At 44.1% G+C, this 23297-nt stretch overlaps 1 protein-coding gene across 2 annotated transcripts in view; it reads left to right on the top strand.

The window, feature by feature from the left end:
* Dock5 (dedicator of cytokinesis 5) overlaps positions 1–23297 on the top strand; it is a 185591-nt gene that overhangs the window by 51798 nt on the left and 110496 nt on the right. For both annotated transcript variants that reach the window (XM_004848358.3, XM_087216792.1), the window contains exons 3-5: positions 10796–10836; positions 15889–15944; positions 17725–17821. In XM_004848358.3, the coding sequence (XP_004848415.2) occupies positions 10796–10836; positions 15889–15944; positions 17725–17821 (194 nt within the window). The remainder of the gene's footprint in view (positions 1–10795; positions 10837–15888; positions 15945–17724; positions 17822–23297) is intronic.

Below are 23297 nucleotides of genomic sequence, written 5' to 3'. Positions count from 1 at the left end.
TCCCCTCTGTCACCCATCTTGCAAACTCCCACTGATGACAAAACCACTATACAAATGAGTCAAGATGAACTTACTGTTACTGCTTATAAAACTATACACTCTAGGGCCAGGGATTTAGCTCAGTGGTTTCGCCACCTGCTTCACAAGCACAAGGACCCGAGTTTGATCCCCAGTACCAAAACAAGAAAAAACTATACACTCTATCCTGTCATTTCAGTGTTGTTGACCTGGTTGGAAAAGTTAGAGAAATACATTCCCTGAAAGAGGGAAATAGATTTTTAACAAAAGGGACTGAGCACTGGCAAGATTACTTTGTATTGAAAAAGAAAATACAAAGGGAGTTGGCAAACCAGTATGGCAGTCGTGGCCAGAGTAGAGAAAACGGAATTTTCCTCCTCTCACTGAGCTTTGAGGTGTCCCTGAAGACAGAGAGGTCTCCTAGCTTGACAGTGGACATCCGAATGTGTCATCTCTCTGTTCTGTCCACTAGGACTGGGTCCTGCTCCTCCATCTGGACCAGATCCCTCTGCTTGTCTAAGGAGATACTTTCAGGCTCAAAATAGAAATCCTTGGCTTGTCTTACCATCTATTATAGGCAACTAGGAGAAAACTTGGCATTTTTAGCTACAGGGTTAGATTTAACAAACGGATGTTTTTATGGAAGGAAATGTAAGAGATTGCAGCTTTCATTCCTTTAGATTGAAAGTGGAAGAAATGGAGTCCCTCGGAACGGTTAGTATGGTGCCAGGAGGTGGAGAACCAGGCCTTTGCATTCCAGGAGGCAGGGGTGCCCTTTCTCCCCCTGAAGATCCTGGCTTCCTGTTGGCTGCTCTGCCTGTGGGCCTCTGGTTCTCAGGAAAGAAGGTTCGCTCCAACCTCACAGGAGCTGATTTGGTTTCCACAGTAATGGTGCACATTCCTTACAGGAGTCTGTTCTCTGCTTTGCTCCTACCTCAAGGAGATCTTCACTTTGCCATTAATATATTCGTCAGACCTTTGCAGTATTGAGTGCCTACTGTGTGATAGTCTTTGCAAAGCACAGATCCTAAAATCACATCTCTTGTGTGTTCACACTTACGTGTGCTTACACTTATGTGTGCTCATGCATGTGCTTCTTGGTGGCTGGGGTCACATCACCTGAGATGTGCAGTGAGAAAGTGCCCCCTTTGCTATCCCCCAGTGGGATGTGGAGGCAGCATGGTGTAAGGGTAGAAGCTGGCAGGCAGAAGACCCGTGTTTGTATCCCAAGCTTAAATAGTAAGTCCCCAGTTGACTTGGATAAACTTTTTCAACTCATTGCCCCGTCCCTTCTTTTAAGTAAAGGTGTTAGATTTCAGTGAGCTCTGATGTCCTGCTGAGTTCAAACTTCTAACATCAACCGCTATCTGCCTGTCTCAAAAGCATAGCACTGAACTAAGATAATTAGCCCAGAAGACCGATTCATCTCACAAAAGGTACGAAATTAGAATAGTTCTTTATGATCTTTGCTTCCTTTGACTTTCTGCTTTTAAGTTTATTTTCAAAAGCCCAGGGAGACAGTGAGTGGATTTGGAGTGTGAACAGCATGATGCCCAGGGCTCTGGGAAGCACCGAGGCTTCTGCCCATGGACAGAGGCGTAGCCCCTGTCCCCCTCTAAGGAGGGACTTCAGACTGAGCCGTTCCCCTCCTGCCTAGTGAGGGGTGTGCCCAGCTCTCTGCTTACTGTCTTCCCCTAGGGACAGCAGGCTTCTGTCGGAGGGACTGCTTATGGGGTCGGGAGGGCAGGCTGTGGCCATGGAAGGTGACAGGTGTACCTGATCCTCGGGGGGCATAGCCTTTGACTTTGGCCTAATTAACTGTTTTGTGCAGCAGGCTACCAGCCTCATGACGCTTAAAGGAAAAACAACAGGACTCAGCATCTGTTCCTACTTTAGGGACCGCCCCCACCCTGGACACGTGCCGTGTGGGTGCTTATAAACACTAGCTCCTTCTCTGTTTGTGACCTTTAATTCCTGGGAGATAAAACATAATTTGTTGATCTTTTATATGTGCGTGTGGGAGAAGGCTAATTTATCTTGTAATGGTAAAATCAGGAGGGATTTTACAGAACGCTCCACTATTTACACCAAATGATGCTTTCATTGTTCCAAAAGTCTTGGGCTCCCCCCTCAGTAATTGCTTCTGAGTCTGTAGCATATTCATAACACTCTCCTTTATGTGCCAGTATCTCCAAGCAGTTCCATTAAAGGCTCTTGTATTTGGTTGTTTGTTTATGGCTCTGTTTCCTTCCTCCGTGAAGACAGTGTCTGGCACATCCGCGTTCAGTAAGCATTGTTATGTATAATGAATGAGCAGCCACATTAGCCATCCAGGTCTGGCTCTGATGCTTCTCTCCTTAGGGTTTTCTAACCACACTTTCTAAAGTAGCTTCGTGTCCGAGTCAGCCTTTTCCACATGACAGTATTCCTTGTAGCCCTATGTGAAATTAAATTTTTCGTTTATAAGCTTATGTGTTGTGTATTTTTTTCTTCCCTAGGCCATGGAGATATTATATATATATATATTTTTTTTTCCATTTAGTTTATTGGTACATTTTAGGTGTACAATACAGTTACATTCATCATTGGGATCTTGCACCTTTACCTGATGTTATCTTGGTTCTTATTTTTGTCCCATTCCCCTGCCCTCCGTCCACCCCCTCCACCCTTCCCTATTTACAGAGACTTTGTTTCCGTTTTTTCCTTTTCTCGTATTTTTTCTTTTCCCTTCTTTCCTTTCCCCTACCCCTCCCACTTCCCCTACTCCTTTAGACATTTTCTTCCTATTTCACAATATCAGTTATACAATTTGGTTCTCATTTACACTTTCAGTTTCTCACACCAGAGAAACTATTCAGTATTTACACGTGTGTCCTACTTATTTCACTTCAGAGTATCGCCTCAGTGTGTATCCACTTAGCTATAAATGTCTCTAGTTTCTCATTATTTATTGCTGACTAGTATTCCATTTTATAAAAAAACCACATCTTCTTTATCCAGTCTCCAGTTGATGGGCAAGTGGGCTGTTTCCAAGTTTTAGCTATTACAAACTGTGCTGCTATAAATAAACATGAGTATGCATATATCACTGTGGTATGATTCTTTTAGAGATATTATATATCTTGCTTTCCTAGCACCTGTAACTATTTGTTGACTGAGTCAACAGATAGTTCTATTCTGAAACTTTGGGAAATTGCAAAAGCTCAGAATCAGTTGCAGTGCATTATATAAGTAATTAAGATTAATAATGTCTTTGAGAAGACACAAGACAAAGTAAAGTAATGGAGAAATAGTTCTGTGATTTTGCACAAGTGACTTACACTGGTTTCAAAGGCAATGCTGGACAAAAGCATTCGATTATATTTGAGCAATGCCATTCTGTGTTACTTTGCAGTTACTATTTTTTTTTAGCCAATTCTTTTTAATTTCAGAAATAACTATCATCCCAAAGTAACATGTATAAATTTTTACAGTATGAATTTACAGTATAAATTTTTACATTTTAAAAAAATTGCAGTAAATTTATATGCAATGAAATGCACTCAACTTAGGTAAACAGTGAATTTTAACAAATGAATGTAGCTTGTATACCTAACATTCCACCAAAATACAGAACATTTTCCTCACCCCCAAAATTCCCTGATGCCCTCTTCTCTGGTTTCTACCCTCACTAACAACCGGTGTTCGGATTTCCATCACCACAGATTTGTTTTACCAGTTAGTCAACTTTATGTCAGTGTCTGTGTATTTGGGTTTTTCATTACAGTGATTTTTAAGTTTGTGCATGGTGTTATATATCAGTAGTTCATTCCTTTGTATTGCCAAATAGTATTCCATTCTAGGAATATGTCACAGTATGTTTATCTCTACTCTCACTGATCTTCATTTCAGTAGGTTCCGGTTTGGGGTTATTAAGAACAAAGTATCACTAAATGTTCTTGTAGAGCATTTCTTTGGACATAGGCTTTCATTTATCTTGGGTAAATACATAGGAGTGGGGATATTGCTAGGTCATAATGTCACCAGTTGGTTGGGGGTTCTTTTGTTCAATTCAGATAGAAATCGCAAATTGCAAAGTGAAGCTCCCTTGATATTAGCAGCTCTGAAGTTTGAGTGCCATCACCTCTTAGCTCTTACTGTTACAGCTGTTAGTGTCACCACTTTTATTGTTTCAGGTCTTAGGGGCTCCTAGCCACCCCATGAGCTTCTCAGCAGAGAAAGCTCCTTGCGCCATGGCTGGCTTCCTGGAGCTTTTCTAGTAGCTTCCACTGCCTCTCTGGGGCTCTCTCCGGGTCATCACAGGTCTCTGCCAGTGACTGCTGGTCTCCACTGCTCTCAATTCTTCACTGCTACACTATTGTCTAGGGCTCTTCAGGGCTAATTGCCCTTATGCTACCAGATCTTTTCAGTGCAGTGTACTCAGTCCACTTTAGCCAAGGATCAAGAGTATCAGATAGGACCACCTGAGCAAGGCTTTACTGGGACCTGTGCTGCAGTACAGCAGGGGAGTGTACCAGAGGGAGCCATCCTGGACTGACCGAAAGAGTGTGAGGCAGAGCTGCTTATATGGAGAAGGAGATGCCCACACGTGCATCTTTTGCATTTTGTGAACTTATATGAGGACTTTTGGAATTGTAACACGGGGTGAGTTCATCTGAGAGATTGCACAGTAGAGTCACTTGGAGTGGCTGTGGGACAGGTCTTGGTTTCAAGCCTATTGCTGGGACAAAATACCTTACAGAATGTCTATGGGGCATCTGGGACAGCTGTAGCTGCCACAAAGAGAGCTCAGTGGAACTGCAGAGAAGTCCCGGCTTGATTGATAACTCCTGCATTTCTACTCCAATGGCAGGACTCAAGTGATAACTGCTGCTACTTTGGGGCTGTCTGTAGGAGAGGTGGCTGTGTTGATCATGGCTTGCTGGGGTTTGGGGTTTTCAGAGATAGCAGCAGAAGATCCCATACCTCCCCAGTCTTTGCCCTGACAGGCACAGTCATTTGCTGCTTCTCAGGTGGCCTCAGTGCTTGGAGTGGCCCTGGGTGGGGGAGGGCCATCATGGCTGCCGTCCAGGCTGAAGCCCAGAGTGTGGCTGCTAGGCAGCTACAGGAGTGACAAGAAGACTTGGGAGTCAATACCCCATGCCACCTTTGGGGCAGCAGGAAAGAAAAGCATGCCGGAGTTTAGTAAGACCATGCCTGCTTTGACTTTTTTCTATCTCAATAGGACATGTGTGTCTTTAATTATGTCAGAAATGACCAGCAATGTAGAAGTAGTCCATTTGCTCTATATCTTACCAAAGGTGTGGCATGGTCAGTCTCTTTAGTGAGGTCAGTGAGTGTTTGGTAGTGTCTCAGCATTGTTGGGTTGTTTGTTTGTTTGTTTGGTGGTACCAGGGATTAAACCCAGAGTCTTTGAACTGAGATATATCTCCAACTTTTTTAAAAAATTGAGACAGAATCTTACTAAATTGCTAAGTTTCCCAGGATAGACTTCTGGTTCAGTCTCTCAGAGTGCTGGGGTTGTAGGTATGCACTCCCATACTTGGCTTGTTGTATCCATTGTTTTAAAGGACATAGAGTAAAATTCACCCTATTTAATACATAATTCTGCAAGATTTGACAAATGCATACAGAAATAAAACTACAGTAGGGCCGGGGATTTAGCTCAGTGGTTTCACTGCCTGCAGCACAAGCACAAGGATCCGAGTTCGATCCCCAGTACCAAAAAAAAAAAAAAAAAAAAACTACAATAATAATACAGAAACAGTCTATCAGCCCCTCAAAATCCCCCATGTCAGAGGCGTTGGTGGTACAGTGGTTAGCATAGCTGCCTTCCAAATTCTCCCATGTCGCTTTGTAGCCAACCTCATGTCAAACTCTGCCCTTGGCAAGTACTGACCTTCTATCCTTTTAACTTTACTTTTGCTTGGCTTGCCAGGATTTATCAGCTGTGTTTTAAATTTTTAATCAGTTAAAAATATACCTAATTTTAAAAGTCAAATGAAAAACAGCCTTCCCTTTTTAATTCCTTGTGATTTTGGAGGAGTTTTAACCCTTTCTGAAATCTTTCAACTCTTTTATCTAATTTTTGTGCTACACTCCTCTTCATTTTTAAATAGCTGTGTCTTTATGACTTGATATTTCCACTTTAATCTCATTAAGTTCTTACTATGTCTCTTACACGCTCTACCAACCGTAATAGTGATCCATTTGTCCCTAATCCTGATAACTCAATATAAACACATCATATATTTTGGGTTTTTAAAGCAACTGTTGTTTGGCCTCTTGTGATTATATAGAACCAACAGCTCTGCTCCATCTCATCGCTGTAGCTGTCGCATATTCAGGAGGATACAACTGCTGATTCCTTGTCCCATTTTCCAAAGTTCTCCTCTTCTCATTCCTCTCATAACAAGGAATGATGCTTTTCACTCATTTGCTCAAGCCCAAGAGCCAAATACCCTTGAGTATTTCCCTTTTCTCTGCCATCCATGGCTGTTCCCAGTGAAACCATTAGCAAGTCCTGTTGGTTCCAAATATATCTTGTGTCTTTTTCATCTCTCTCCATTTTCATTGCACCCACCAATCAGTTCCCTTCCGAGTGTTCCCCTCCGTACTGTGCCTCGTCTCCCATGGTCCTGTAATAGTCAGCATGTTCTTTTAAAACCATGAGGTATGATGACATTTAAAACTCTCCAGTGTTTAGCACTGTACTTAGAATAAAGCCTCAATTCCTCCATGGCGTATGATATCTCTACCTCTGGTAATTAATCCTGGCCAAGTGTTAGCTTCACCACAGGAACTTCTGTTATTTTTTTCCCTTTTCTGGTACTGGAGATTGAACCCAGGGCCATTACACTGAGCTGTATCCCCAGCTCTTTTAAAAATTTTTATCTTGAGCCAAGGTTTGAGGAAACCACTAAGGTTGTCTCCCTGCTTTAGCCTGCCAGCATCCTGGGATTATAGGCAGTGCCACAACCTGGCCACCAGTGGAACTTTTGAGAACCTCTAAGCCTGAGTCCAGTTAAATCAGAATATTTGGGGGTGTGGCCCTGGCGTCAGCATTTTTAACAGTTCCTTGGTGTGTCTGATGAACATCCAGGCTTCAGAGCTAGTCCTCCTTCTCGAACAGCCTTTGTATCATGTCCTCCCAGCTTCCCTCTCACACTGAGCTCTGGCAACTACGTTTTCTTCCTGTCTTTGAATTTCAAGCTCTCTCTTTCCTCACAGGTTTCTTGTTGGACTTGCTTCTGTCTAGAAGTTTCTTTCCCCACACATTTTCGTGGCGGGTTCCTTTTAGCTTCTCAGAATGAGCTTTCTTTCCTCACCCAGTAGAATGTTCCAGGTGACAGCCATTCTCTGCCATGTTACTCTCCTTTGAATATTCCTTCCTCTTCACACTACCATTGTCTCATAGCATCTTACATATTTTTGACCAGGGAGTGTAATCTACACTATACTGCTCAGTCTCCTATACACCCTGGTGCCTAGAATAGTGCTTAGTAACTATTTGTTGAATGACTGCATATGAAGAAGAAGAGCCAGATAAGGCCTTTGTCAGACAGAAGCCAAAGTGTGCAGTGGCTGGAGAGACACTTGGACAGGCTGAAGTGAAATCAGTGGATGGGAGAGTCTTGACTGATAGTGATGAAAAGAAACCAGATAAAGTAAGTAACTTTCACAGTGAAATTAGGAGTTCTGATATTTTCAGATGGGAGGAGAAAGATTTTTATTCTGGATTGAAGCCGTTCCTGGAAAACAGAAGTGACTCGTTACCTTACGGAAGAGCAGCGTTAGTATAGAATAACTTCTGCTACTCCCCACGGTTGGTGTGAACTTTGCTTTTGAGTTGGGCCTGCTGGTGCACACCCACAATCCCAACCTGCTGGCAGGCTGGGGCAGGAGGATCACAAGTTCAAGCCCAGATGGTACAACTTGATTCTTTGGCGAAATCCTGCCTCCCTCAAAAAACCCAAACCCAAAACCAACCAAACAAACAGCTGACATTTTGTGACTGGCATTTCACCTAAATGGAAGTAAGAGCAGCCTTTTGGACTCACTGACCCAGACCAATCCTTTCATTTTAACAATGTGATAATTTAAGAGAGCGCCTGAGATTCCTGCAGCGGCTTCTTACTACCTGCTCATTAAAGCTGCTGATGAATACACTCTTTGCTACTTCTCTGCCTCGTGATGCTGTTGCAAGCCTATTAGCTTACCACACTTAATTATGATTAAATACATGGGATTAATTGGAAAATTGTGTTCTTGCTTAGGTGTCAAGTCATGTTGTAATGCACAAATAGCGAACACATTATGAGCCATTGCCAGATCCCTTACAGTTGTTAGCAATTGAATTTATGACATTCTGACATAGGATATGATGCAAACCAGATGCAGACAATGTTCTTTTATTACCTGATGCCGAGGAAATGAGTGTTCAGTTTTACAAATCCAGCATGGTAATTTTGTGCTTTCTGGTAGCAGTTATATGTACACGATTCTAGAGAAACACTAGAAGTTAAAAGGAAAGTTTTTAAAAAATGACAGGTTTAGGAAGCGCAGTTCTGTGATGAAAGGCTATGAAAGTGCTGTTTACAAAAGCACAGATACATTCTCTTCTGAAAGTGGATCAAAGCCTATATTGTGTCATCTTGGCTCTATAGGGCCTATGAAGATGAGAACTGCTTGCAAAAGACTAACATGTTGTTTCTTTTTTGGCTTTTTTTGGTACCGGGGATTGAACTCGGGTCCTTGCGCTTGCGAGGCAGGCGACGGAACCACTGGGCTAAATCCCGGGCCCTAATGTGTTGTTTCTAAGCTCAGCCTTTGGCTCTGTCCTTAATTCAGGGTGAAGTAAAAGCCAGACATTCATGCAAAAGCCACTTCTGTGTTTTAGCACAGCCAGGCAAATATGCACACACAGACGAGTTCAGGTCCTTTGAGCCCTGGGGCAAAATCTTTCACCTGTTGGTCTTCCTATTCTTGATGTCATCTTACACATTGGCATCTGTACTGCTCAGATTTCTGTTGCTAGGACAACATACCTGACATACACAATTTAAAGGATGCAGGATTTCCATTTCAGAGGTTTCAGTCCATGGTTGGTGGCTCTAAGACAGAAACATAGTGGCAGAAGGGCATGGCGGAGGAAAGCTGCTCAACACATGGCACCCAGGAAGCAGAGGGCAGGGAAAAAGCACATGAAGAGGGGGACAGGGACCAGATATAGTCCCCAGAGCCATACCCCTATAACCCAGGCAGAAGTGTGCCTTACTAATCAGTCGCCTAGGTGTCTTGCAAGCTAGCCAAGATTGACAGTCAAGATTAACAATCACTGTATCGGAAAACTGGGGCCAGCGTTTCCTGTTCAAATATCTTTTCCTCCACCGTGTGCCTTCATGTAGTCCACAGTTCCATAGCAAAGCACCTCATTGCTCCCTGCAAAAGAGCCAAGTCACATAAATGTTTGAGAACTACCAACACCTTAACATTTATGAAAATATTTTTGAATCTGTGTCCAAAGAAAGTAAACTCAGGGGCCAGGGATTTAGCTCAGTAGTTTCACCGCCTGCTGCGCAAGCGCAAGGACCCGAGTTCGATCCCCAGTACCTGAAAAAAAAAAAAAAAAAAAAAGAAAGTAAATTCAGTCTACTTACAGCGTGTACAAAATCAATTATGTAACTATTTTCTGGCTGGTTAAATATAGAATAGACTGCAAGAGAGTTTATTGCAGATGTCTGAAGTCCTAATTCATTTAACATTTAGTCACTGGTGGTATGTGGCTGTCTTATGTGTGTGCCATTCACAAGAGGATTTCCCACATTGACACCTTAGTTGATGGGTATGGTGTTGAGGAAAATTGTTTCCGCGAAGTACCCTACTGGGTGCTCAATATGTTTTTAATATAAGATATTTGTATATGGACACATTAAATTATATAGTACTTCCTCTACAAGATAAAGGGGAATAAAGATAAAGAGTGAGAAATTATCAGATATATGTGTCTATTGGATTTTGTTGAAAAAGAAATTAAAGTCTTTGCCTAAAGCCTCAGCAAGCAATCTCATAAAATGTTTTCGTTCGTTTAAAATCATTTTAATGCTTGTAGCATTATTAAAATGGTTTCAAATGTTTTATTATGTGTTTGAATTTTTTAAGTGCAAATATTTGTGTAGATAAGTTTTGCTATTCCAGTTTGAAATTGATCCAGAATAGTGGCTCTTATCCTGGAAATGCAAAAGAATGAGAGAGAGCAAATATAATTTATCTTCAAATATCTATTTTAATAGTATAAGATGACCTGTAAAATATATGTACACAATAAAAGTCTATGTTCATTCAGGCAAAAAAAATAAATTGAATTACTGCAGGATTTAAAATGTTCAGAGCTTCTGGCTTACTGTTTTTGTTCTCTCTCTGAAGGAATAGAAAATAAGGAACAAATAATTCACTTGCTTCTAAGTGAATTTTATTTTGCTTTGTTTTATTTCTTGGTACTGGGGATTGAACTCAGGACCTTGCGCTTGTGTGGCAGGCACTGGAACCACTGAGCTAACTAAGTGAATTTTAAATCCTATAGATATTAAGACAATACAGTTCTAAAATAGACCCAAACTTCATTGTGGAGCAAAAGAATTGTTTATATTCTAGCATATTAATCTGCTTATTGTCTCTGGATTCTATCTTAGTGTTGTTAACCAAACATGAGAACATATATTGCTAATATATTATTCCAGACAACATAAAAGATTTTGTGTTCTCTTATGCCTGACAGGTTGGTACAGAGGATATACCCTCCAGAATAAATCCAAAAAGGTACGGCTTAGCATTTAATTTTTTATTTCATTCAAATTCTTATCTACCAGTTTTGTGACGGCCAGCCCTATCCCCTTGTCTGTTCTTGCTAGACCTAATCAGGGTGTGGGTTTGTTTTTGACGGTGCTTCTTTTCCCTTGCTAACTAATTCTCTGACCTCAGTGCTTCAGAATAATTGTGTAAATTCCACTGACTGTTTCCCAACCCATTCCGGAACGTGTTCCTGGGTGACTTGTCCTTGCCTGTCCCCAAGCTGTGAGAAGTGGTCATGCAGTAGCAATTGATCTCTCTCTCTCTCTCTCTCCTCCTATTCTCCCATTATGTTTTGTTTACAATGCCGAAATCCCAGAACCAAAGGGTCTCCCTGTCACCGTACAATTCTTTCCCTCATTGTCAAGTAGAGAAACGGAGGAGTAGTTTCCAAATAGCCTTATGACTGCAATACATCACGAAGTCAGTACAGCAAATTCTGACATGTGACCCCCAAAAAGAAACTGAAAAATAGAGAAGAAAGTGGAATGCAGTGCGAAGTATTGTTTGTGAAACTTTTATGTTAGATATATATTTTTATGTATTTCATGCACTTTTATTTTGTGTATTCAATGTGTAATACTGAGCTGCGATAAAAGTGATTATTCATTGTGGGCAGAGTTTGAAAAATCCTGACATAGATGGTTCCTTTTCCCAGTGTCAAAGCTGCTAAACATCAAGCTAACGAAAATCCATTAGTGATGTTAATACCCACCTCGGTTTATTTTATTTCCATCAGCACTTTTCCTTTGAGTCTGCTTGCTGGGGAACAGAACACGTCAGCACTTTCTTTTGAAAGAGCAGAGTTGAGAAGCTCTTACTATTTCACAGTTTGTTCACATGCCAGATAGAGAATTTGGAAAGGGGTGAGAGAAACATTTTTTAATTTATCAAGAAGGGAGAGGGAAAAAAACCCTGCAATTCTTTTTCTTCAGGCACAGCATGAGCTAGGTTATCCCGTGCAGATGGGCTGATGTTGAACACCCTCAAAAGAGCACAGGGCCCCAAAACACCTTCATAGAAGGAGAGGCTGTGAAAACCAGGACTGTGACTGAAGTTGTCGATTCTTGGGTCACACTCAGTATTTGCACATGTGTGTGTATACGCACACCTTGTGTTTGCTTTGACAGTTCAATAATCCAGCAAAATTGGGGCCTCTTTGCTGTTGACTCCCCAGCCTGTGTTCCTCTGCCCTTCCCTAAACCCTGATACCAGTTTTCTACCCACTATTAGATCCTTACATGTGTGTCACTTCCAAATGAATTATTTCCACTTAGTCTCCTGCTGACTTCAGTTTCTCTGAGCTTCCATGTAGAGACGTAAGGTGGCAGGAGTGCCAAGGTGAGGAGGATGGTAGGGCTGAAGCGAAGACCCAGGGCCTGGCACGGCCACTCCTGCTTGCTTTGCCTTTAGCCTGCCTGCTTGATGTTCATTCTATTCACAGTTCCAGAAGTGGTGGTTATTTCAGAGCAGACCAAGAATTCATGGTTACGATATTCTGAATTTGTTAGAAAGTAAGAAAACTCCGGTCACTGAATCCCTAATCCTGTTTTATTAAGAGAATGTAAAAATTCTCAAAATCAGATGAAACACAGATACACACAGACACACACACACACACACATACAATTCTTACTTTTTTTTGTATGCGTGTGTGATACTGGGGATTGAACCCAGGCCCTTTGCTCTAAGCTACATCCCAATCCCTTAAATTTTGAGGACCTCACTAAGTTACTAAGTTGCCCAAGCTGCACTCAAACTTGAATTCTTCTGTCTCAGCCTCCCAGAGTGCTGGGATTACATGTGTGTGCCACTACACCTAGCTAGAATTCTTGATTTTATACTGGTAAATGTCACACATGTCAAAACAAGGTCCCAGTCCCTGGGGCTTCCATTTCGGTATGTGAGGATTCTTTCCAGTGCAGACGACTCTGGTTTCCAAAGTGTGCCATGATTTTCTACTACATCCGAATCCATCTTGCAGTGCCCTGCTACCTGCTGTGAACTGTAGACGGACAGGATGCCCCTCTAGGGTCTAAATGAGTTCTCAGTGTGCTTTTAATTTTTTATCTTCATTAAAGGGTTCTTAAAAACCCTTACTTAAACTGAAAACTTTACCCTTTAGAAGAGTTGTTTCTGCAAGAGCCTCTCTTTGTTCTTGGTAACTAAAGAACAACTTTGTAATGCATTGATGTGTTAATTTTTTTTTAAGTTGAAATGTATATTTTCCTTGTGGAGCGATCCAAGAAAAATTGGAGTGGAATTTAAAACCTGTTGCCATGGATTATACTCAGCTTGTGACAACCCTTCATTAAGAGATCCACCCTGTTAGAAACGCTATCCTCAGCCCCTGTCCCTTTTCCCTATCTTGGGGGAAGAGCTACTTTAAAGGCTATTGTTTTAATGAAAATTTTTGATGTCCTTTACAAGCAGATCTATCCATTTAGAGTGATAATAAAAGGAGCTAGTGGCTTCACAGGAGCTTTGCAGAAACTGATTATTGATCCTGGCAGAATTGTGGCAGGTGACATAGCGCAACTTCTAGAAAACCTTTAGCTTATGTATTTATTTTTATTCAAGTGAGTAGGTTGCCCTGAGAACGAAAAGCGGAATTGGGAGAGAGGCTGTCAATCGGTGGACTGTGGCTGTTTGTGTATTAAAGCGGTATAGGAAATGCCTGCAAGCCTCAGATTAATACCAGAGCAGTTGAATGACTGTGAATACCCAAGTGCTGCATGGCACAGTAACACCTACAAATGACAGGGCGGTAAATGACAAAATGAATATTCTGTCACCTTGAACATTATCGCATCTGTACAATAATATAAATTATCCGTTTATGATTGGCTTAGGTGTCCCAAAACCATCAGCTGATGTTTCTAAACACTTCTGGTTTTGGTATCTCCCACTTAGGAGGTGCCAGTCATAACTGATTATGAAACATAATCAGTTTAAATGGTTTTTCACCTTCCTACTTTGGCAAGTTTCTGCAAGGACATTCTTTTGGACTCTCAATGTTACTTTTTTTTTTTCTTTCCAGTATCAGGGATGGGACTCGGGGACTCGTGCACACTAACCACACGTTCTACTACTGAGTTACACCCCCAGCCCCAGCAGCGCTGTCTTACTTCAATCTTATAACTGCTCATTTAAGCAGTTCATCCCTACCCAAAGCCTCCCTTTTTAAGAGTTCTGAACTTTTTTTTCAAATGTGGATTTAAAAAATTCATGAACTTTGCCATCTTAACCATGTTTAAGGGGCATTGGGCACATTCACACTGTTGGCACCAACCCCACCATCCAGTCCCTGAACTTTTTCCTCTTCCCAAACAGAAACTCAGGAAACATCTCACACTAGCCCCTCGGCCCGCCTCCCTCCAGCCGCTGGCAACCCCAGCCTACTTTCCATTCGTGCAGCTGACTGCTCCAAGCCTCACTTAGGCTCTTTGATGACTGGCTTATTGCATTCAGAGTCATAGTCTCCAGTGAGTTCTGGACAGCCAAGTCTGGGTCTCTACCTGACAATCAGCAGATCACTGGCCTCAGCTCAGCAGACAGAAGCAGCACACCCATTTCCTTCTGCATCCTGGAAAGAGATCTGGGGCTTCAGGGCTCCAGAGGTCAGGCCCCACATGAATCATACACACGCCCTCTGAGTTTTTATTTGTAACGGTTTGATGAGTTTCACAGAATCACTCTGCATTTGGTACCTGTAATGAAAGACATCAAGGTCCCCTTGTCCATGTGTGAGTTATTGGGAGAGGCAGAGAGCTTTCTCACACACACAAGTCCACCTGCCTCTCTCTTATAGGGAGAAAGAGAAGCATATGGCTTCTTTTGGGTCTTTTCTGCCTGGTTAGAAAAGGATGAGCCCTTTTGCTTCTGTCTTGAGCAGTTGTAGGATCCACTCTGTTATCAGCAGTGCTGATTCCAAGTGTTCTTGGCACTACCTGTTTTGTGGGCAGAGGATGAAAAGAGAGTGTTGTGCAGACAAAGGAAGCACATGAAACTGGATGCAGAGCAACCCCGTTGATGGCCACTGGTTTCCCATCTCAGAGTGGGTTGAGGGTCACAGGGTGCACGCAAACCTCTGGGCAGTGGGATGTCTCCCCACACTTGTGGGCAGTCACCCTGACATGTGCTGTCCCCCAGAGTTCATGCCAGGTCTTCTGGAAGTGAGGCTAGGAGCAACTGAGCCAAAGTGCACCTAAACAGGTTCTTCTGCCTCGCCTGGTCTGGCATGTAAGTGACACTAAAGTAAAGTGTCTTTTCTCGATAGCATCTGCTCTCTTGCTTTAAGAGTGTATGACACAGTGACACAGCAGTAGCTTTTGGTTTATACGAAAACTCCTGTGTGTGGCTCTCTTCCTACTGCTGGACCTGATCCTCAGTTCTTTAAGTCTATACCAGGGTTTGTATACCATTTTATTAGGTTTTTCTGGGCCTCAGATTCCCCTGTGCGCATTGCCAAAATACTAATGTGGAACCAGCTTCTAATGGAGATAGAAGGGAGAACAATTTGAGACTGTGAGGTGCTGGAAATAATTAGGTAACGTATACCACAGATTTGAGGCTATGTGGTTTGGGTGAAAGTGCTGACAGGAAAATTACTCGAGAAAAATCATTATAATTTTTATGGGTGACCAAGTTCTAGGTAGCTGTCCATCTCCCTCATTCCGCAAGGCCCTTTAATAATGGGAAGCCTCTTGTGAGATTGGGTCCGAAGGGGTTCTAGGGGCTCACTGTCTAATTCCTCACTGTTGCTGTAGCTCTGAGCTCATGGGGTGTGTCTGCCTCTTTATTTATGAAACACTTATCCTGTGCTTTCTGAACCCAAACTTCTACCTTTCCCACGTTCCCTCCGTGCTTGTTGAGGAGCAGTAAGTGTAACTGTGTCCTGGCAGCCTGGTGGAAGCATTTCCTGTTGTCAAGGTGCTGCCAGTCATGTTCACTGTGGTTCATGCTCCTGACTTTGGGCTGAGGTTTTCTATGGCTGTGTAACTGAAGTTCTTCTCTCTGTAGGGTATTTTCCCTGAAACATACATCCATTTGAAAGAGGCCACTGTAGAAGACCGAGGGTAAGTTCCACTCTGGGAAGACCCCTAAATGGTGATGAAGGTGTAAGATTTTCATGATACAGTGCCTACTTCCCATTAATGTTTCTCTCTTCTCACTGGGTTGCTTCTCTTCTGTGAGAGAGGAATGAATAAAAACTTCTGCTTGGTATAATGCCTTCCTCTGTCTTCTCTTTGTATCATTGTTCCTTCCTAGCATCCTTCTCCAGAAGAGTAAAGGTAGCAGCAGTGAGCTGAGGGCCTCTGCCTCCCTCTTGTATTTACAACCTGCTCACTCTGTGTGTGTGTGTGCATGCACACACGTGCGTTTGCACACAGGAACATTCAGAGCTCTTTGATCCAGTCCTGAGAAGCCTGCAGTTTGGCCAAGTCATTGAGCTTCATGTGCAACCTGAGGTTATCCCTGCATATGGGGGGCCATAGGAGACATAGGACTGGAATCTCGTGGCTGACAGAGAGGAGAGGGGGGTGGGGGGAAAATGGGCAGTTGGGTTAGTTTTGCAGCCCAACTCTAAAAGATCATTCTTGGGCTTAAGCTCAGCACCCACATTTTAAGATGAGAGGTGGAGAAGACATAGTTCAGTTCACACAACTCTTTGGTGGCAGAGCTAGCACCAAGAGCCAGGTCTCTTGCCCTCCTGGAGAAGTCGTTCCAGCTGGCCATGGCTACCTCAAGTGTTACTCACCATGCTGGCAGAAAGGCAGAGCCTCTTCTGTGTAATTAGGATCGCCGGGTGCAGTGCAGGGTGCCCCACCATCCAGGTACCAAGTACAGAGGCTCCTTGGCTTATGACGGGGTGATGTCACTCTACACCCATTGTGAGTTGCAAATGTCACATGTCAAAAATACATTTAATACACCAAACCAGCCAAATGCCACAGCTTAGCCCAGCCTTCCTTCAATGCTCAGGACACTTCCAGTAGCCCACAGCTGGGCAGAATCGTCTGCTGCAAAGCCTATTTAAATAAAGTATTGGAGGCCTCATGGGATTTATCGGATGCGCTACTGAAAGTGAGAAAGAGGATGGCTGTATGAGACTGCTTTTGAATCCTCATAAAGTTGCAAAGTCGCGATGTTTCATGAGTCATATTTATTCGAAAGCATTCCCTTATTGTACCTGAAATTCATGCCCATCTAGGCATCCTGTGTTTGTGTGTGTTCGCCCAGCAGTCTACAGCTCTTCCCACGTGTTCACTTGCTCTTGCTCTCTCTCCTTCTCCTTCTACTACTTGAGGAAATGCCCGAGAGGACGTCCGTGCCTAAATGTGGTATTGCATCTGCTATAAGCAAGGATTTTAGTACATGCACACTTTCTACCCTGTAAGACAGCAGATGACAAGAAACCCCAGTCTATTCCAGAAGAGCACCCTACCCCAGTCCCTGCCAGCGGGTCAAGGGTGAGGTCACAGGCCCAAGGACCCTGTCTGTCCACCTGCAGAATGAAGCAGCGGCTTGGTGGAACCAGCTATAACACTGGATCTTGTGTTTCCATCTCTGAGAGTTGCTAAAAGCAACCTGGCTCAGTCACTGAATCTCCCAGAGAGAACCAACATGGAGAGGCAGAGCCAGGCTGCAGCTGATAGAACTCCTCTTCGTTTCTGAGATGTGCTTAGCCCCTTCCCTATAGCACCCTCCCCACCTCCGTGGACAGATTTAGCTTCACTTCAAGCCAAAGCAGCCCCTCCCTGCCCTTGAGCACCGGGGAATGTGATAGTCAGAGGAGCATCTGCATTCGCCTCTCTCCTCTCCCAGGAAACTGAGCTTCCGTTTGCTTCTCATCAGGCAGCACGAGACGGTGATTCCTGGGGAGCTCCCGCTGGTGCAGGAGCTCACATGCACTCTGCGAGAATGGGCCGTCATCTGGCGCAAGCTCTACGTGGTGAGTTTCCCCGGGCTTGTGGCTGGCAGTGGCATCGTTTCTGGGCCCTCAGCCTGTGGTTCCACTGCTGAGCCATCCTCGGTGGTAGGGCCGTCAGGCCCTCATTAGCTCTTGCATGGAGTGGGAGGTGCCTTCTCTGGACCACACAGTGGCTTGCAACCAGCTGCCTCTCGTGTCCCCATTGCTGGGTCAGTGATGTGGAATCGTGGCGGGCAGTGAATGCAGTCGCTAATTCAGTCTTTCCGCAACTGAGAAGCATACTGTTGAGAAAGGAACCATGACAGCAGACACTTACCTCTGCCTCCTGAGTGCTGGAATGATGACTCCTTGAGACACTTCTGTAAAGTAGGTGCAGTTGGAATTATGAGTGCATCAGTAAGGAACAAGAGGATTTGCTCTTACATCTCCCTGTGGACCAGTGAGTAGAAATTTGCACATTTCAGTGCTCAGCTCCCGGAGGGTGGCATTCTTAACCATAGCCATTGTACAGACTCAGAAACTCGAGTGGTGTTAAGCCCTGGTCAGGGCAGACTTCCAAGTACTCTTTCTCACAACGCTGGTGTGACCTCAGAATGCCAGCGTGATGCTCTGGCTCAGTGGGAAATTACACAGGACCCAGCACATCCTGTCTGCAATAAACCAGTCACAAGTGCATGTAGCTGTGCAGTGGGAACTGCTATGGTGTGGGTATGGTTTGTCCCCTCTCAAACTCAGGTTGGAGTTCCGTCCCCATTGTGAGGTATTAAGAGTGTAGAGAGGTTAGCCAGCTCTGATGTTTAGAGGTGCGGAATTTGGGAGGGGATTAGCATTGCGTGAGGTCATCAGCCTGGAGCCTTCAGGACTGAATACCGGTGGCTTCATGAGAAGCGGGAGTGAGACCAGAGGGGGCACATACAGGCACTGTCTGTCTCGTACCTGGGATGCCCTGTATCACCTCGGGACTCTGCCAGCTAGAACACCATCCCCAGATGTGGCCGCTCAACCTCAGAGCAGAGCCAGAATGAGAACCCAGTGTGTAGGATTGTGTTATTAGCAGGAAAAAAAAGTGGACTAGGCCCAGGGCCCCGCAAATGTAGCAGGTCACATTTCCAGAGTGAGAACAGCTCCTCTCCAAGTGGCCAAGCAGGCTTCACATCATCCGCTGTCCCCAGGCCCGCAGGTGTTCTCCCTTGGGTGTTGGACTCCACAGACTATGTCCACAGTTGCTTCTTTCCTGCAGACCTCATAGGCGAGTGCCCTGGGCCTCACTTCTGCAGTTGACCTCTGTGGCTGACGAGGAGTCTGGCTCTGAGTGTGCATTCTCTTGTTAGATGTGGGAGTGGTCCCATGACTGCGCTACATTTGGTGGCTTGGGAGCCATTTGCTTTCCTTGATGTGGTTTTGTTTTATGTAGGCTTTTATTTGGTCATCTGTTGATGGCTTGGTTTTATTTTCTTTTTTTCTTTAATCTTAATAAATTATTAGAAACACCCCATTCTAGACCCTGCCTTACTAAAAGCAGTAATCCAGAAAGTCAGAAGCTCATTTCAATGTTACTTCTAAGGGTGCATGTGGGTATTTCATTTCTATTTAGGGCTGTTTTATCCCTTGACAAGTGACAGCTGGAGGAATGACTAACCCCTTGGGTAGAAAATCCAATGGTGTTTCTCTGCCTGCCTGTCCTTTCAGGCCTCATAATGAAGGTGATCTTTGATCTCTTTATGTTTAGTTGAGGAGGAAGCTGACTCTGAGTTCCTAAATCACAAGCCCTGGGAAGATGGAGATGCTGCCATCAGCCCTGTGGCCTCCGTTGATCATCTTGCACTTACGCTGAAAGCACTCTCCGGCTCGGTTAATTGATTATTTAGTGGCAGGCGTAACAAGGCTAATGGATGAGGAGTATGTGCACAGGTTCTCTTCCTGAGGTGCTCTTTCTGGGAATCGGTCAGCGAGGAAATGCCTTAGATAAGCAGAGGTGAAGCCTCCCTGCAGTATCCACTTTCGGTTACTGTAAGGAAACACTGGAAGTGGGGTAGCTTACAAAGAAAAGAATTTATTTAGCTTAGAGTCCTGGAGGTTCAAGGGCATGGTGCCAGCATGTGCTTGGTTCTGGTGATGGCCCCATGGTAGCGTGACAGTGTGGGGACCTCATGTGATTGGAGGAGTTTACACACCAAGACAAGAAGCCAGTGTGGGGCAGGGCCTTGCTCTCTGTAATAAGCCCAGGGAAGTAACTGACTGGTATTGGTTCCTTCCGAGTGCGGTACCCTCCATGACTCCCACTAGATCCCAGCCCTAAAGGCCTGGCCACCACTGAATGGCATTGGATTTGGGGCCCAGCTTCTAGCACGTGAACCCTTGAGGGACAAACTCATGATATCAGATCCCAGCCATTGCAACCCCTTATCTGAAAATGCAGCTTCCAAAATGCTCCAAAAATCTGAAACTGTTTGAGTGCCTACGTGACACCACAAGTGGAAAACTGCACACCTGACCTCATGTGTCAAGTTTTGTTTCATGCGCAGTATTATTTAAAATGTCATCTTAAGTGACCTTCAGGCTGTTTGTATATGAAACACTCATGAATTTTGTGTGTAGACTTGGGCCCCCATTCCCAAGTTAGCTCATTATAGATAAACATCATCCCAATGCAAAAAAGGCCTGAAACACTTCTGGTCCCAGGTATTTTGAATAAGGGATATTCAGTCGGTATTAGGAAAGGAGATTTTTTTAAATGTCACATGTAAGAGTAGAGACTATGAATGAGGTAGGCTTTTTTCTTGCTAAACTACAGCCTTTGGCTTCATTTTCTTATTCACGTCCTCTACATGTCTGCAGTCACCTTACATAGAACTGGGAAGTAAGTGAATGGGAAGGAGCAATAGGGCCTGTGTATTAGGGCTTTTAAATCCTTAATAGTTAAATAATAGTGGTAAGCACTTGTTGAGGATTTCCTGTGTGGGAATTTCCCTACTTAATACCAGAATTGGGTGTTAAATGCGAAATGAGAAGGAGGGAAAGAGAGGAGCAGGGAGAAGGAAGAGAGACAGACAAAGACAGTCAGAAAGAGATCGATCCTTCCTCACAGGGCAGCACGTTTTGCATCTTAATTTAGATATCCAACAAAATAATCATCTTGCTATTTGTGGATATTTGTAAATGTCTTGTAGCTGCTATTGATTGACTAAAATACGCCTGTGGTAAAGGTTCTGGATCAGTTGATAGGGCTGAACAGTTTGCTTCTGGTTTTGATCCATGTTTCTCCATTAAGGAATAATCCACTTTGACAGGAGTGTTATTAATCATGCCTTTTTTCTTTCCTGGTCCATTTCAAACACATTGACAGTTCATCTCAGGCAGAATTCCTCAACTCCTTTCTTAAATTTGCATGTGAAAGTAGCAAACCCCAATATGTTTCAAGGGGAAATAGTAAAAGAAAACCAGGGTTCTAGTTTGCATGTCCCACCTCCTCCATCTACTTTTAGTGTTTTGTCTTCTGATTCGGTAAGTTCCCTTAGTCCCTGTAAAGATACATACAGATTTTACTAGTATATACTCATCCTTGAATCCCGTCTCTCATCTATTTCTTCCCAGATTATGAGGTCAGGCATTCTGCTGGTGTCTTTCACAACTGTGATTCCTGAGAAACCACATACTTCTCTAAAATGCATTTCCTGGTTCTGTTCTTTTCAGTCTAAATTCACTGGAAATTTATATTATGGGAGCCTTATAACAATCTACTAACTAGATTAAGCCCCGCTGTGTAGACACTTGTCATTATTCCAGAGACAAAAGATGTTTCCCTCACTGGGTTTGGTTTTGGCATCTTTGGCATCGAACAGTGACCGTGTGAAGTAATCATTAGTGTGTTCTAAGGGGAGAGGAGTGACTATCCCAAACAGAGGGACACCCTTTGTGCAAAATAGAGAGAAAGTAGATAGCTCCTCACATTCCCTCTTTCCTTGTGTTACGGTGGTATTATCGTTTGTTTGTATGTGTGTGTTATGAATACCCAAAGTTAGCCATTTCTCTTTGCCTTGTCCTCCTCCCTAGTTTTACTTTGGGGGCTTCAATCTGTATATCTCGTTTCTATCCCCCCTTGACTTGCCCTTACAACCCCTGCCCTTTCTTCCCTTCCTCTTGTCGAATAATGGCCTCCCCTCGTTATCTTTTTTTAGATTACACAGATTAGGAAGAGCATGCTATATTTGTCTAAGTCTGGCTTATTTCGCTCAACATGATTATTCTGGGGGCGGGGTACTAGGCATTGAACCCAGTGCTTTCTTGCTGAGCTACATCCCCAGCCCTTTTTAAATTTTTTTATTTTTGAGACAGGATCTCACTAAATCACTAAACCGCCCCAGGCTGGACTCAACTGTGCGATCCTCCTGCCTCAGCCTCCCTGGTGCTGGAATTATAGGCATGCACCACCATGTCTGAGATATGACTGTTCTGTACTGAATTATCTTCCTTGTGGGTGTTGGCCTTATTCTCCAGAAAGGGAACTTGCTATAGGGCCAAGCACTAGCCTAGAAGGGAGGAAGTTGGCTTTCATGCAGGCCCCGCCCTCACTAGCTCTGCAGCCTTGAATAAGTGACCTGTGACCCCTGAGCCTCTGCTGGATTTTGCCCCCCTTTAAAAGTGATGCAGAGCTCCCTTGTGGACCCCAAGGAGCTATGAGCCTATGGAAAAGGATGGCAGCTTTGAAACCACTCTGCAGACTCACCGTCCAGGACTCTGCCAGTGGGAGCCTGTGACCCTGACGCTGGGTCAGCTGGGAGCTGTCGCTGCCCTGGCTGCCCTTTTCCTGGGCAGCCTTGGCCCCTGGCTTCCCTCCCAGGATCCAGCTCCCCTCTGCGGGCCGGCCTCATCCAAGGCACTTCCTTCATTTCCTGGAACAGTCAGACGGAGTGGCCTTGAGTGCTCAGTTTCCCACCATAGCTGGGGAGCCTCCTGGGCTTGGGTTCAAGTTCTCCAGCCACGGCTCTTTCCAGAATGCAGAGTGCAGCTTGATGGGGGTTTCCAGGGAACGCTGCCTGTGCTGCTGTTCGCAGCTGGAGCAGGTCATGGGGATAGTGGCCGACAGGAGGAAACATCTTATCAGGGAGCTCAACTCGTGAGGTGCCAGGACCCCAGGCACTGCAGTCAGACAAGACAGGTCGACTGGTTTTTGAATTCTCGCCTCCTCCCTTCCTGGGCATGTACTTCTGTATCCAGAGAAAACAACAGACCCAGTAATAGTTACTAAAAATGAACAAACCAAAACAGAAAGAATTTGGATTCAGAAAGTTAGTAGCAGATGCTGGGACCCAGGAAAGGTCTTTTGAATTCCCAAGTTCTATTTCCCTCTCCTAAAGTGGAAGTTATCTATCATTTATGCCTCTCGAGTTTACTGTAAGAATTCAGAGGGATAAACTATATAAAATTCCCAGGACAGGACCTGCAGATCATTGTTACTAAACGACAGCACTGACTGTCCCCCTGCAATGCTGCTTTT

The sequence above is a fragment of the Heterocephalus glaber genome, unplaced genomic scaffold (genome assembly GCF_053883595.1).
Source record: "Heterocephalus glaber isolate CG9 unplaced genomic scaffold, H.glaber_assembly_v1.0 deba00001460, whole genome shotgun sequence".
Lineage (NCBI taxonomy): Eukaryota > Metazoa > Chordata > Mammalia > Rodentia > Bathyergidae > Heterocephalus > Heterocephalus glaber.
The sequence above is the reverse complement of the archived record's forward strand: the minus strand, read 5'-3'. Positions and strand labels throughout refer to the sequence as shown.